Source organism: Trachypithecus francoisi, unplaced genomic scaffold (genome assembly GCF_009764315.1).
Source record: "Trachypithecus francoisi isolate TF-2019V2 unplaced genomic scaffold, Tfra_2.0 Contig01714, whole genome shotgun sequence".
Taxonomy (NCBI): Eukaryota; Metazoa; Chordata; class Mammalia; order Primates; family Cercopithecidae; genus Trachypithecus; species Trachypithecus francoisi.
Genome location: NW_022681451.1, coordinates 212,102 through 226,082, shown reverse-complemented (window position 1 = coordinate 226,082; position 13,981 = coordinate 212,102). Strand labels below are relative to the sequence as shown.

General features: G+C 58.4%; 2 protein-coding genes across 4 annotated transcripts; one reads left to right on the top strand and one right to left on the bottom strand.

Annotated features, from left to right (window-relative positions):
* Positions 1 to 1,473: 1,473 nt before the first annotated feature.
* Positions 1,474 to 8,409, bottom strand: LOC117076192 (atherin-like). Of its 3 annotated transcripts, none has more exons than XR_004434270.1 (2): positions 2,800 to 3,063; positions 1,474 to 2,704 (listed from the first exon to the last, which is right to left on the bottom strand). XR_004434270.1 is itself a non-coding variant. In XM_033199416.1 (2 exons), the coding sequence occupies exons 1-2, from the start codon at positions 8,374 to 8,376 to the stop codon at positions 2,517 to 2,519; spliced, it is 453 nt and encodes a 150-aa protein (XP_033055307.1). In that variant the 5' UTR covers positions 8,377 to 8,409; the 3' UTR covers positions 1,474 to 2,516. The 3 variants fall into 3 exon arrangements, 1 of the variants encoding a protein (XP_033055307.1); XR_004434271.1 differs by having other exon boundaries at positions 2,805 to 3,063; XM_033199416.1 differs by lacking the exon at positions 2,800 to 3,063 and adding an exon at positions 8,112 to 8,409.
* Positions 7,783 to 13,087, top strand: SLC25A6 (solute carrier family 25 member 6). The gene is made up of 4 exons (XM_033199400.1): positions 7,783 to 8,544; positions 10,667 to 11,153; positions 11,805 to 11,945; positions 12,486 to 13,087. The coding sequence occupies exons 1-4, from the start codon at positions 8,434 to 8,436 to the stop codon at positions 12,641 to 12,643; spliced, it is 897 nt and encodes a 298-aa protein (XP_033055291.1). The 5' UTR covers positions 7,783 to 8,433; the 3' UTR covers positions 12,644 to 13,087.
* The last annotated feature ends 894 nt before the right edge of the window (positions 13,088 to 13,981 follow it).

The window sequence follows — 13,981 nt, the reverse complement described above, 5'->3', positions numbered from 1 at the left end:
GGCTGCATTTGGGGAGGAGGGAGGAGATGGAGGCTGCATTGGGGAGGAGGAAGGAGATGGAGGCTGCATTTGGGGAGGAGGCTGCATGGGGGAGGAGGGAGGGGATAGAGACTGCATTCGGGGAGGAGGGGATGGAGGCTGCATTTGGGGAGGAGGGGAAGGAGGCTGCATTGGGGAGGAGGGAGGAGATGGAGACTGCATTTGGGGAGGAGGCTGCATTGGGGAGGAGGGAGGGGATAGAGACTGCATTTGGGGAGGAGGGGAAGGAGGCTGCATTCGGGGAGGAGGGGATGGAGGCTGCATTCGGGGAGGAGGGGATGGAGGAGGCTGCATTTGGGGAGGAGGGGAAGGAGGCTGCATTGGGGAGGAAGGAGGAGATGGAGGCTGCATTTGGGGAGGAGGGGAAGGAGGCTGCATTCGGGGAGGAGGGGAAGGAGGCTGCATTCGGGGAGGAGGGGAAGGAGGCTGCATTTGGGGAGGAAGGAGGAGATGGAGGCTGCATTTGGGGAGGAGAAGGAGGCTGCATTTGGGGAGGAGGAGGAGATGGAGGCTGCATTTGGGGAGGAGGCTGCATTGGGGAGGAGGGAGGGGATAGAGACTGCATTTGGGGAGAAGGGGAAGGAGGCTGCATTCGGGGAGGAGGGGATGGAGGCTGCATTGGGGAGGAGGGGATGGAGGCTGCATTTGGGGAGGAGGGGAAGGAGGCTGCATTTGGGGAGGAGGGAGGAGATGGAGGCTGCATTTGGGGAGGAGGCTGCATGGGGGAGGAGGGAGGGGATAGAGACTGCATTTGGGGAGGAGGGGAAGGAGGCTGCATTTGGGGAGGAGGGAGGAGATGGAGGCTGCATTTGGGGAGGAGGCTGCATGGGGGAGGAGGGGGGGATAGAGACTGCATTTGGGGAGGAGGGGAAGGAGGCTGCATTTGGGGAGGAGGGAGGAGATGGAGGCTGCATTTGGGGAGGAGGCTGCATGGGGGAGGAGGGAGGGGATAGAGACTGCATTTGGGGAGGAGGGGAAGGAGGCTGCATTCGGGGAAGAGGCTGTTTTTCGTATTTTTTAGTAGAGAAGAGGTTTCACGGTGTTCGCCAGGATGGTGTCAATCTCCTGACCTCGTGATCCACCCATCTCGGCCTCCCAAAGTGCTGGGATGACAGGCCTGAGCCACCGCGCCCGGCCTTTTTTTTTTTTTGAGGCAGAGTCTCACTCTGTCACCCAGGCTGCAGTGCAGTGGTGCGATCTTGGCTCCGTGCAAACTCCGCCCCCAGGTTCAAGCAATTCTCCTGCCTCAGTCTCCCGTATAGCTGGAATTACAGGCGCCCGCCACCACGCCCAGCTAATTTTTTTGTATTTTCAGCAGAGACAGGGTTTCACCACGTTGGCCAGGCTGGTCTCCAGCTCCTGACCTCAGGCCTCTCAAAGTACTAACTAGAATGACAGGCGTGAACCACCGCGCCCAGCCTATCTTTTTATTAATTGGAATAACTATGCAAAAGCAGCACCTCTGGACTCTGAGAGTCCGTGTGGCATGCAGAGAACATCGTGAAGACTGCGATGACTTAAAAACCAGTCAGTCTGGCCGGCCGGGTTCACCCACTCCCTCCTCCTCCTCCACTCAGCGAGCGCTGCACTATGAGGGCCTGCTGCATACCAGCAGTGTCCGTCTGGCTCTAAAACACCCTCTGGATTTATTTGGGGGCTGGGGTGGGGGAAGGAGGAGGACCACAGGCCCTCAGGATGATGTTGAGTCCACAGCTCCTCCCCACCTGCCGAGCTCAATGCCTTGTTCCAGGAAAGCTTTGCAGACAGCCCTTTTCCAGGGTTAAGGTCTTAGGGGGTCGGGGGAGAGGTCTTGGGGGGCCCTTTTGAAGGGGGAGGTCTTGGGGAGCCCTCTTCAGAGGGAAGGTCTTTGGGGGGCCCTCTTCTGGGGAAAGGGGTCTGTCAGTCCCCCTCATCCTGCAGCCTCATCAGCCCTCCCTGGCCCACACTTCTTACAGGCAGAGCCTCGGTAATGATTAGTTACAGAAGACCTGCTGTTGCCCCCCACCCAGCACAGAGCCTGGCACCCCACCCCGCAAAAAGCCAACGTCACCCCTGCTCTGATTCCTTCCCGGCCATCCGATGAGGCCTGAGGTCTTTCCATTAAAACACCTCTGCTTCCGGGTGGGACATGGTGGCTCACACGTGTCATCCCAGCACTTTGGGAGGCCGAGGCGGGCCCATCACTTGAGGTCAGGAGTTCGAGATCAGCCTGCTGCTTGGGCCCAGCACCCAGGATGTGCTTGGCAAATGCTTCTGGAATGGATGGATGACACCCCATCTCTACTAAAAATACAAAAATGAGGCATGGTGACGGGCACCTGCAATCCCAGCTACTCGAGAGGCTGAGGCAGAAGAAATGCTTGAACCTGGGAGGCGGAGCGTGCAGCGAGCCGAGATCGCGCCACTGCACTCCAGCTTGGGCGACACAGCAAGACTCCATCTCCATAAACACACACACAAAAAACTCACCTCTACTTCTATATGAACCCACCACTTTTCTGCGTCAGGGGGCTTTCTGGACGCAGATTCCATGAGAGCACCCACTGGTCAGGCAGCAGTGTTCTCTGAAGCCACGCAGGTAATTTTATCAGACGCTGGCAGATAAGAGGTCCTCGTGGCTGAGTGCCTGGCAGGCGGATCGGGGCGCATTCCTCTCTACTCAGTCCTTGGAGGGGGAGGGCGGTGAGAAACAAAAGCTCTACTCCCACTACCCAGCAGCTGTTCTCTCCCCTACTTCCAATTCCCGGGCGTGAAGCTCACCTTACCCTCCTTTCCCAGGGAGGCCATGTCCCCGGGTTCCTGGACAGGTGGCCCCAAAGGCCTCCCAGGTCATGCCCTAGTCAGGCATGGCGACTGTGTTGTTCCCTCCCAGATACGAGGGGCAAAGGAGTTAGTGTCCAGGGCTAAGTCCCACGTGCAGCACTCTGTACGGAAAAAACAGCCCCAGTTAGCAATTCATTCATCCACCCATCCATCTATCCATCATCTGTCCATCCATCCATCCATTCCAGCATTTGCCAATCCATCAATCCATCCATCCATCCACTCACCCATTCATTATCCAACCATCCATCCATCCATCATCCATCCACCACCCATCATTATCCATCCATCCATCCATCATCTATCCACCCATCCATTCTAGAAGCATTTGCTGATCAAGCAATCCATCCACCCACCCATTATCCATCTATCCATCCATCATCCACCCACCCATTCATTCCAGAATCATTTGCCAAACAAGCATATCCATCTATCCACCCACCAGCATTTGCCAATCAAGCAATCAATCCATCCCTCCATTCATTATCCAACCATCCATCCATCATCCATCCACCACCCACCCACCCATTCATTATCCATCCATCCATCCACCCACCCATCCATTCCAGAATCATTGCCGATCAAGCAATCCATCTATCCATCCATCCACCCACCCACCCACCCATTCATTATCCATCCATCCATCCATCCATCCATTCCAGAATCATTTGCCAAGCAAGCACATTCATCTATCCATCCATCCACCCACCCATTATCCATCCATCATCCATCTATTCATCCATCATCCATCCACCCACCCATCCATTCCAGAATCATTTGCCAAGCAAGCACATCCATCTATCCATCCATCCATCCACCCACCCACGCACCCATTATCCATCCATCATCCATCCATTCATTCCAGAATCATTTGCCGATCAAGCAATCCATCTATCCATCCACCCACCCATTCATTATCCATCCATCCATCCATCATCTATCCACCCATCCATTCTAGAAGCATTTGCTGATCAAGCAATCCATCCACCCACCCATTATCCATCTATCCATCCATCATCCACCCACCCATTCATTCCAGAATCATTTGCCAAACAAGCATATCCATCTATCCACCCACCAGCATTTGCCAATCAAGCAATCAATCCATCCCTCCATTCATTATCCAACCATCCATCCATCATCCATCCACCCACCCACCCACCCATTCATTATCCATCCATCCATCCACCCACCCATCCATTCCAGAATCATTTGCCGATCAAGCAATCCATCTATCCATCCATCCACCACCCACCCACCCATTCATTATCCATCCATCCATCATCCATCCATTCCAGAATCATTTGCCAAGCAAGCACATTCATCTATCCATCCATCCACCCACCCATTATCCATCCATCATCCATCTATTCATCCATCATCCATCCACCCACCCATCCATTCATTCCAGAATCATCTGCCAAGCAAGGACATCCATCTGTCCATCCATCCACTCACCCACCCACCCATTATCCATCCATTATCTATCCATCCATCATCGATCCATCCATCATTCATCCATCCATATCCATCCATCATCCATTATCCATCCATCACCCATCCCTTCATCCATTATCCATCCATCCATCCTCCGTTCATTATCCATCCATTCATTATTCATCCATCCATTATCCATCCATTCATCCATTATCCATCCATCATCCACTCATTATTCATCCATCCATCCACTATCCATCCATCCATCCACCCACCCATTATCCATCCAGCCAGCCATTATCCATCCATCATCCACTCATTATCCATCCATTCATTATCCATCCATCCATCCACTATCCATCCAGCCAGCCATTATCCGTCCATCCATTATCCAACCATCATCCATCATCCATCCACCCATCATCCATCCATCCATTATCCATCTGTTCATTATCCATCCATCCATCCATCATCCATCTATCCATTCATTATCCATCCATCCAAGCATTCATTATTCATTCATCCATCCATCCATCCATCCATTCCAGAAGCATTTGCCAAGCACATCCTGGGTACCAGGCCCAAACAGGCAGGCATCCTCCTGGCTCAGAGAGGAGCCTGAGCAGAGCCCACAGACAGCACCACCCTGCTGGCGGGTTACCAAGCCACCAAGCCAGTGCAGGCTGAGGGCTGAGCGCTGTCTCACTGTCTGGACATGGTTAGCTGTCCCCACCCACATGGAAGGAACCTTCTTCTCTCTCCTAAGACAGGCTTTGCAGACTTGGAAAGGGCCCAGGCCTGGAGCCCTGGGCAGAGCAGACGAGAACCAGCCTCATCTGGAAATAGCAGCTCCGGTCCCGGCTCGCTGGCACTGAAAACCAGCACCAGGGCCCCATCCTGGGCGGCCTCGCTGAGGGTGGTAAACGAACACAGGCCTGTGGAGCGCAGCTCCCCAGGAAAGTCCCCACTCCTGCCCAGCACCCACGGTGCTCCCGGCCTCTGTCCTCTACTCCAGGGCTCCTGCAGGGAGCCTGGCTGGGTCCTGGGTCCTCAGAGGACACTGTCCACCCCCAGTGCCCTAGCAGAGCCTCAGGAATGTGCTTGGTCTCCATGCCCTCCCCACAGCAAGGGCCCAAGGTTAGACCTACCCATGCTTCAGTGACTTCTGAGCCACCCGTGCCGCCGCCCAGCAGCCACTCCAGCCTCCAGAGCCGGCCCCAACCTCCAGCCCCAGCCTCAGCCGCCCTCCCTAGAGGTCAGGAAAAGCCTCAGGCAGGACCCACAGCTGTGCCCAGGAGTCACTCCAGGGCGAGCGGGTCGCTCCTGCCCACCCACAGCCAGGGACTGTACCTTCTCACTACACAAGTGAGAGACAGGAAAAACAAGAGCGACAAAGACACAGGGAGAAAAAAGAAAGGAAGGGAAAAGGAAACGGAAAGAAGAGGAATGAAAAAAAGGGAGAAAATGAAGGAAGGAGAGAGAGCAGGAGGAGAGGAAAAAAGAGGGAAAGCAAGGGAGAGACGGGGAAAAGCAGGAGAGGGAAAGAAAAAAAGGAAGGAAAGACAGGAGGGACGGGAGAAAGGGAGGAAAACAGCAAAAGAGAAGAAAAAGGAAAAAGAGGGAGGCACGAGAGAAGAAAGAGGCAGGGAGTGAGAAAAGAAAAACAGAGAGGAGATAAGAAAAAAGAAAGGGAGGCTGGGCGCGGTGGCTGACGACTGTAATCCAGCACTTTGGGAGGCCGAGGTGGGCGGATCACCTGAGGACAGGAGTTTGAGCCCAGCCTGGCCAACATGGTGAAACCTCATCTCTCCTAAAAATAAAAATAAAATAGCCAGGCGTGGTGGCACGAGTCTGTAATCCCAGCGACTTAGGAGGGGGAGGCAGAAGAATCTCTTGAACCTGGGAGGCAGGGGTTGCAGTGAGCTGAGATCGTGCCATTGCACTCCAGCGTGGGTGACAGAGCGAGGCTCCATCTCAAATAAAAAAAAAAAAAAAGGAAAACGGGGAGAAAGGGAGAAACACAGAGGAAGAAAAGAGCGAGACAGGAAAGAACAAAAGAAAGGAAGAAGAAAATGAGAGGGAGAAAGGGACAGAAGAAGAGAAAAGAACGGAAAAGAGATGACCAGGCACAGTGGCTCACCAGGCACAGTGACTCACGCCTGTCATCCCAGCACTTTAGGAAGCCGATGTGGACGGATGCCCTGAGGTCGGGAGTTCGAGACCAGCCTGGCCAACATGGTGAAACCTCGTCTCTACTTAAAATATAAAATTAGCCAGGCGTGGTGGCGGGTGCCTATAATTCCAGCTACTCGGGAGGCTGAGGCAGGAGAATCCCTTGAACCCGGGAGGCGGAAGTTGCAGTCCAGCCTGGACAACAAGAGCGAAACTGTGTCTCAAAAATAAATATATAAAACAAAACGGAAAAGAGACGGGGGAGAAACGGAAGAGAGGGAGGGAGACGGGAAAGAAAGAGGAAAAGGGAGGGAAGAAGGGAAAGGGAGAAAAAGGAGGAAGGGAAGAGAAAAAGGAAGAAGGGAAGGAAAGAGGAAAAGGGGAGACGGAAAAAGGAAGAAAAACATAAGAGGGAAGGAGGAAAGAAAAAACAGAAGGGCGGAGACAAAAAAGAAAAGGAAGGAGAAGAAAAAAGAAAAAGAGGGAAGAAAGGGAGCAACAAAGGGAGGAGAGAGGGAGGTAGAAATGAAGGAAAAATGAAGAGACGGAAAGGAAGGGAGAGGCGGAAAGAGGGAGAAAAAGGAGGGAGGCGGGAAAGCAGCAAAAGTCAAAGGCAAGCGGGGAAGGAGGGAGACGGGGAGAGAAGGGCGGGCGGGAGAGAGCCGGGAAGGGAGAGCAGGAGGAGGAAGCACAGGAGGCGGGAGGGACGGAGGAAGGGCGGACGGGGAGGTCGGGAAGGGGGACCCGGGCCGCAGCCCCCACCCGACAGACCCTGGCAGACCCGGGAGCCCAGGGCGGGTGGGCGCGGCCCAGGGACCCCCAGCCCGAGTGCGGAGGGCACCGCGGGGTCAGAGGTCGGAGGCCCAGGGACCTCCCCCACCCAGGACGGGCGCGGAGGGCACCGCGGGGTCAGAGGTCGGAGGCCCAGGGATCCCCCACCCAGGACGGGCGCGGAGGGCACCGCGGGGTCAGAGGTCGGAGGCCCAGGGATCCCCCACCCAGCCCGAGTGCGGAGGGCACCGCGGGGTCAGAGGTCGGAGGCCCAGGGATCCCCCACCCAGCCCGAGTGCGGAGGGCACCGCGGGGTCAGAGGTCGGAGGCCCAGGGACCTCCCCCACCCAGGACGGGCGCGGAGGGCACCGCGGGGTCAGAGGTCGGAGGCCCAGGGATCCCCCACCCAGGACGGGCGCGGAGGGCACCGCGGGGTCAGAGGTCGGAGGCCCAGGGACCTCCCCCACCCAGCCCGAGTGCGGAGGGCACCGCGGGGTCAGAGGTCGGAGGCCCAGGGATCCCCCACCCAGGACGGGCGCGGGGTCCCCGGGGTACACTCCGGCAGGAACGGGAATCTCCCGAAGTGGGACCCGGGAGCGTGTGAAGGGGTCGGAGCCGCCTGGAGGTCAAGGGTCAAGGGTCGGGGCACCACGTGTTCCGCATCCCGGCCGGATCGCCGCGGCCTCCGGGAGAAAGTGGGCGGCGCTCTCCGAGCGACCCGGGTACCAGGGTGGGCTCCTGACTCTGCAGCTGCCCGCCAGCCCGCTCGGGTACCGGCAGCGGCGTGACCTTCACAAGGTCAAGGCTGCCGCGGAACACCCCCCGCGCTGCCCCTACGGCGCATGGGCGGCGCCTGACTCCCGGCATACCTCGGGGTGCGGGGCGGGGCGTCTCCGGGGAGCGCAGCCAATGGGCGAGGTGCGCTGGTGAGCGCGGCGGGGCTCCCGGCAGCCCTCGGGGGCGCGGCACGCAGGCGGGGGCGGGTCGTGGCCGGGCGGCGCAGCCAATGGGCGCGGCGCGGGAGGGCGTGAGGGCGGAGAGTGGGCGTGGCGTCGGCTCCTCAGCGGCTGCGCGGTAGCCGCTCCGTCCTTTCGGTCCCGGCGGCGGCAGGGCTGAGCCAGCGACGCCCTCCATTCACTCTCCGCGTGCGCTGTCCAGCTGTCCGCCCGTTCCGCTGCCCGCCCCGCCACCATGACGGAACAGGCCATCTCCTTCGCCAAGGACTTTTTGGCCGGAGGCATCGCCGCCGCTATCTCCAAGACGGCCGTGGCTCCGATCGAGCGGGTCAAGCTGCTGCTGCAGGTGAGGACGCGGGCGCGGCCGCTTCAGGGACGGGGGGACGGGAACCCAGTGGCCGGGTCGGGAGGGGACGCGGGCAGCGGAACCTTGCAGGCGGGCGCCGGAAGTGGAAGGCCGCGATCGCTTTGTCCACGCGCCGCCGGCTTCCGGGGGAAGCGTCACGTGACTGCTGCGGCAGAGGGCGTGGCGACGTCCACGCGTGCGCACTAGGCCCGGCCGGCGGCGGGGATGCGGCACGGGCCTGAGGGCGCATGCGCGATCGAGCGGCGGCCGGGGGGGGGGGGGGGGGGGGGGTGCATTGTCCCTGGACGGACCTCTGAGCGGCGGGCCTTGACCTTGAGCTCAATCCTGCGGGTTCTCCGGGCTGGGACCAACCTTTCCGGCGGTTGCCTGGCCGGTGTCTACTCGTCCCGTCCACCGTGAAGGGCAATTCTAAGGCCAACGGGGCAGCGAGCCTGCCCGCAGGTGTCCTGGAATAACCAGGACATGGTTCCTGGTGGTTCTCACCCCCCTCTTCATAGCTCATTTGTGTAATTCTGATCCAGAGCAATGCATTGTTTTGTTTTTGGGGAGAGGGTTATGGAAGGCAGCATGATGCTTAGGAACACTGCTGCCAGGACGTCGTTGCTGACGTTGTACTCCCGGAGTGACCAGCTCGATGATGGGAATGAATGAATAGGTTGGGCTGCAAGGACAGGTCATGCCCGCGATCCCAGCGCTTTTGAGAGGCCCGGGTAGGATCGCTTGACGCCAGGAGTTTGAGAGCAGCAGGGGGCAACAGAGCAAGACCCCACCTCAAAAGGAAATTATTTTAACGTAAGGAAGCAGGCCGTCCCAGTGCATTGAGAGGCCCGGGGAGCATCGCTTGAGCTCAGGAGTTTGAGACCAGCCCTCTAAGATAATTATTTTAAATTTAGCAGGGTGGCGTGTTCTGCGAGTTTGAGACCAGCCAGGGCAACATAGCAAGACCCTATCTCTAAGAAAAATGTTTAAACTTAGCAGGGCTGGGTAACCCAGCACTTTGAGAGGCCCAGGGAGGATCACCTGAGCCCAGGAGTTTGAGGCAGCCAGGGCAATGTAGCAAGACCCCACATCTTAAAAAATTTTGTTTGTTTTTTTTTTTGAGATGGGGTCTCGCTCTGTCCCCCAGGCTGGAGTGCAGTGGCCTGATCTCAGCTCACTGCAAGCTCCGCTTCCCAGGTTCACGTCATTCTGCCTGGGCTTCCCGAGTAGCTGGGACTACAGACGCCCACTACCACGCCTGGCTAATTGTTTGTATTTTTAGTAGAGACGGGGATTTTACTGTGTTAGCGGTCTCGATCTCCTGACCTCGTGATCCCCCCACCTCGGCTTCTCAAAGTGCTGGGATTACAGGCGTGAACCACGGTGCCCGGCTTAAAATTTGTTTTAGAACTTAGCAGGGCGGGGTGTCCCAGTGCTTCGAGAGGCCCAGGGAGGATCACCTGAGCTCAGGAGTTTGAGAGCAGCTTGGTCACCGTAGTAAGACTCCATCTCCAAAAGTAATTTTTAAAGTTAGCCGGGCTTGATGGTTGTGCACCTGTAGACCCGGATACTCGGGAGACTGAGGCAGGAGGATGGCTTAATGCAGGAGTTGGAGGCTGCAGTGAGGTGAGATCGCACCACTACACTCCAACCTGGGTAACACCATGAGACCCTATCTTTTTTTAAAAAAACAAAGAAAATGAGGACAACTGACCAGTAATGCCCACAAGCTAGTTTTCTAAACAGGATGATGCACTCTGGCCGGGTACAGTGGCTTATGCCACCTCTGGGAGGCCGAGGCGGGAGGATCACCTGCGGTCAGGAGTTCAAGAGCAACCCGGCCAACAAGGTGAAACCCCATCTCTACTAAAAATAAACAAAATGAGTCAGGCATGGTGGCGGGCACCTGTACTCCCAGCTACTCGAGAGGCTGAGGCAGGAGAATCGCTTGAATGCGGGAGGCAGAGGTTGCAGTGAGCTGAGATCACCCCATTGCACTCCAGCCTGGGCAACAAGAGTGATTTGTGTCAAAAAAAAAAAAAAAAAAAAAGTCACTCTGTAGCTGGGATGTTTCTGGGTGGTTGGCCCTGGGTCCGGTCTGAACGCCGTCTGCGTCCCCCAGGTCCAGCACGCCAGCAAGCAGATCGCTGCCGACAAGCAGTACAAGGGCATTGTGGACTGCATCGTCCGTATCCCCAAGGAGCAGGGCATGCTGTCTTTCTGGAGGGGCAACCTGGCCAACGTCATCCGCTACTTCCCCACTCAAGCCCTCAACTTCGCCTTCAAGGATAAGTACAAGCAGATCTTCCTGGGGGGCGTGGACAAGCACACGCAGTTCTGGAGGTACTTTGCGGGCAACCTGGCCTCCGGCGGTGCGGCCGGCGCCACCTCCCTCTGCTTCGTGTACCCCCTGGATTTCGCCAGAACCCGCCTGGCCGCGGACGTGGGAAAGTCAGGCACAGAGCGCGAGTTCCGGGGCCTGGGAGACTGCCTGGTGAAGATCACCAAGTCCGACGGTATCCGGGGCCTGTACCAGGGCTTCAGCGTCTCCGTGCAGGGCATCATCATCTATCGGGCCGCCTACTTCGGCGTGTACGATACGGCCAAGGGTACGTGTGGTGGCCGTCGCAAAGTGCCGGAGACGGGGGCTTGATACGCAGACACTCCCTCGGGGTCCCGTGGGCTGAAGCTCTGAGATCCAGGTGTGGGCAGGGCTGGCTCCTCCTGAGGCCTCTCTCCTGGGCTTGGAGATGCCGTCTTCTCCCTGTGTCCTCACAGGCTCGTCCCTCTGTGTGTGTCTGTGTCCTCATCTCCTCTTAGAAGGACACTAGGCTCCTAGGATGGGGGCCTACCCTGCTGACCCCCTTTACTCTTAGTCACCTCTTTAGAGACCTCACATGCACGTACAGTTGCATTCTGAGGCCCTGGCGCGGGGGGTGGGACGTCAGCCTGTGGATTTTGAGGACACAACGTAACTCCCGTCGTAACTGTGACCCTTTAGAAGGTCAGGCCTAACCCCGGCCTCTGGAACTGTCTTGCTGGGCTCCGGTAGGTGGCAGGCGGCCTTTTCCCCTCCCGGCCCTGCCCCGACCTTTCGTGTTTTAAGCATCCGCTGGCACTGAGCAGCCACGTGGAGGGGGCAGCGGTGGTCTTGGAAGAGCTCGGCATTGCCTCGGGTGGCCGTGAGCACACACCGGAGGCTGCGGCGGCCCTCGGGCGGCCGTGCAGGCGCTGGAAGGTGACGTGCCGTTCCCCCGCAGGCATGCTCCCGGACCCCAAGAACACGCACATCGTGGTGAGCTGGATGATCGCGCAGACCGTGACGGCCGTGGCCGGCGTGGTCTCCTACCCCTTCGACACGGTCCGGCGGCGGATGATGATGCAGTCTGGGCGCAAAGGAGGTACCCGCGCGGGCTCGGGAGGCGGGAGACCCTTGCTAGTGGGAAGGGGAACCAGGAGCTCCTTGGCCTGGGCCCATGGGAGGCCCGGAACCATGAGAGGAGGCACTCCCCCTGGGCGTGGAAGGCAGCCGTGTGTCAGAAAGTCACCGGCTGTCTGGAAGGAGTTTCCTGAATGATGAGCTTCTGATCTTGGGGTTTCATGGTCCAGGCAGCAGTTTCTCCATCCCCACCTCCTAGAACCTCCACCCGCATCCACACCCTCGATCCTGCCCTCTGTGCGTGGACGCCGGGGTGGAGATGGGGGATGCCCAGGGCGCGGCCTGAAGTCCGGTGTCCAGCCCTCCTGGAGACAGTGGCTTACGAGGAGGGCTTGAGCTCAGGGCACGGGGTCACCAGAGCCTCGGGTTTCCCGCCTATAATCAGAACTGTGGCTCAGGCGTCCGGGGTGTTACTTTTGTAAAACGTCTTTCGGGGTGCGGGGGGCGTCCGTGTCCCGAGGAGCTTGGCGGCGAGGCCCTCACCGTCTCCCTGTCATTGCAGCTGACATCATGTACACGGGCACCGTCGACTGTTGGCGGAAGATCTTCAGAGACGAGGGGGGCAAGGCCTTCTTCAAGGGTGCCTGGTCCAACGTCCTGCGGGGCATGGGGGGCGCCTTCGTGCTGGTCCTGTACGACGAGCTCAAGAAGGTGATCTAAGGGCCGCGGCCGCCTCCCCACACACGCCAAGGGAACCAAGAGAACCACGTAGAATCCTCAGCCGTGCGGACCATCAACCTTCGAGAAATTCCATTTGTCTTTTTCCCAGCCGGATCCTGCCTGTCGTCGGCGGCCGGGGAAGGCTCTAGAAGAGGGGTGCGATGTGATCTAGTCACCGGCCCCCGATTCCATGTCTTGATCACGGGGTGGGAGGGAACCATGGTGTGCCCGCGGGCCCGTGGGTGAGACACTCCAATACTGAGACCTAGAGTCCAGACGCTTGTAGGACCCGAGTCGTGTTTTAAGTATTTATTTAAAACAAAAGAATCATGTTTCCCATTTGTACTTCAGCGCTAGCCCCCGTTTTTGCACAGCTAAGTCCTAGCAAGTATGTTCTGTGTTGGGCGTCCTGCTGCAAAACAATAAACCCAGGACACAGAGGGCCCCCTGCCTGACCGCACCCCTCCACGGGGCCGCCTGGGGTCTGGAGATGGGTGCTGGGCCCATGGCGTGCAGATGGGGCCACGCTCTGCCCCTGCGGCCGGCCCACTTTCCGGGCGTGCGGTGGGTGCTGCCTCCCCAGCACCCCCGGGACCCAGACGACAAGGTCACAGCTGGGAAGAGGTGGGGGTAGAAACCAAGGCTGGCAGAAGTGTAGCCGGGCTCCCCGGTACATGCTGGAGGTCCGCAGGGCACCTGCACTTCCTGTGCCTTCTCGCCTTGTCTGAGACCGGTTGTGTGACCCTAACACCTGGGGTGGGTTGTAAATAAGACATGTGTCTCATAGCGCTGGAGGCTGGAAGGCCCAGAAAACCAAGGCGTGGCAGGTTCAGTCTCTTGAGTACCCCGTTCCTGGCTTCTGGATGGTGTCTTCTCCCTGTGTCCTCACATGAGGGAACATCCAGGAGGCCTCGCCACATCGCTCCCAGAGACCCCCACTTCCCAACACCGTCACTTCGGAAAAGGGGGTTTTCAGCCCGAATCTTGGGGAAACGGAAACGGGCAGGAGGCCCTGCCTTCGCGTCCACCTCCCGCAGCTCCCGAGGGCCGCGCCAGCCCCCATTCCAGCGTGAACCGCGGAGTCAGCCGGGGTGCCCAGAGTGGCAGCTGTGTGTCCGTGGGTTCACCCGTGACGATCCCACCACAAGGGTACCCACTGCCGGGCACACCAGCTTCCTTTGAGCTCCTTGCACGCATTCATGGCAATGCAAGAAATCATCTGTTGACTCTACCAGGCCGAACGTTGGGCCTTGGTGGTGCCAGCACACGGCAGGGCCACAGAGACCGCAGCCCTGGGGTTCCACAGCTGGCTCTCCACAAATCCCAGGCGTAGTAAAA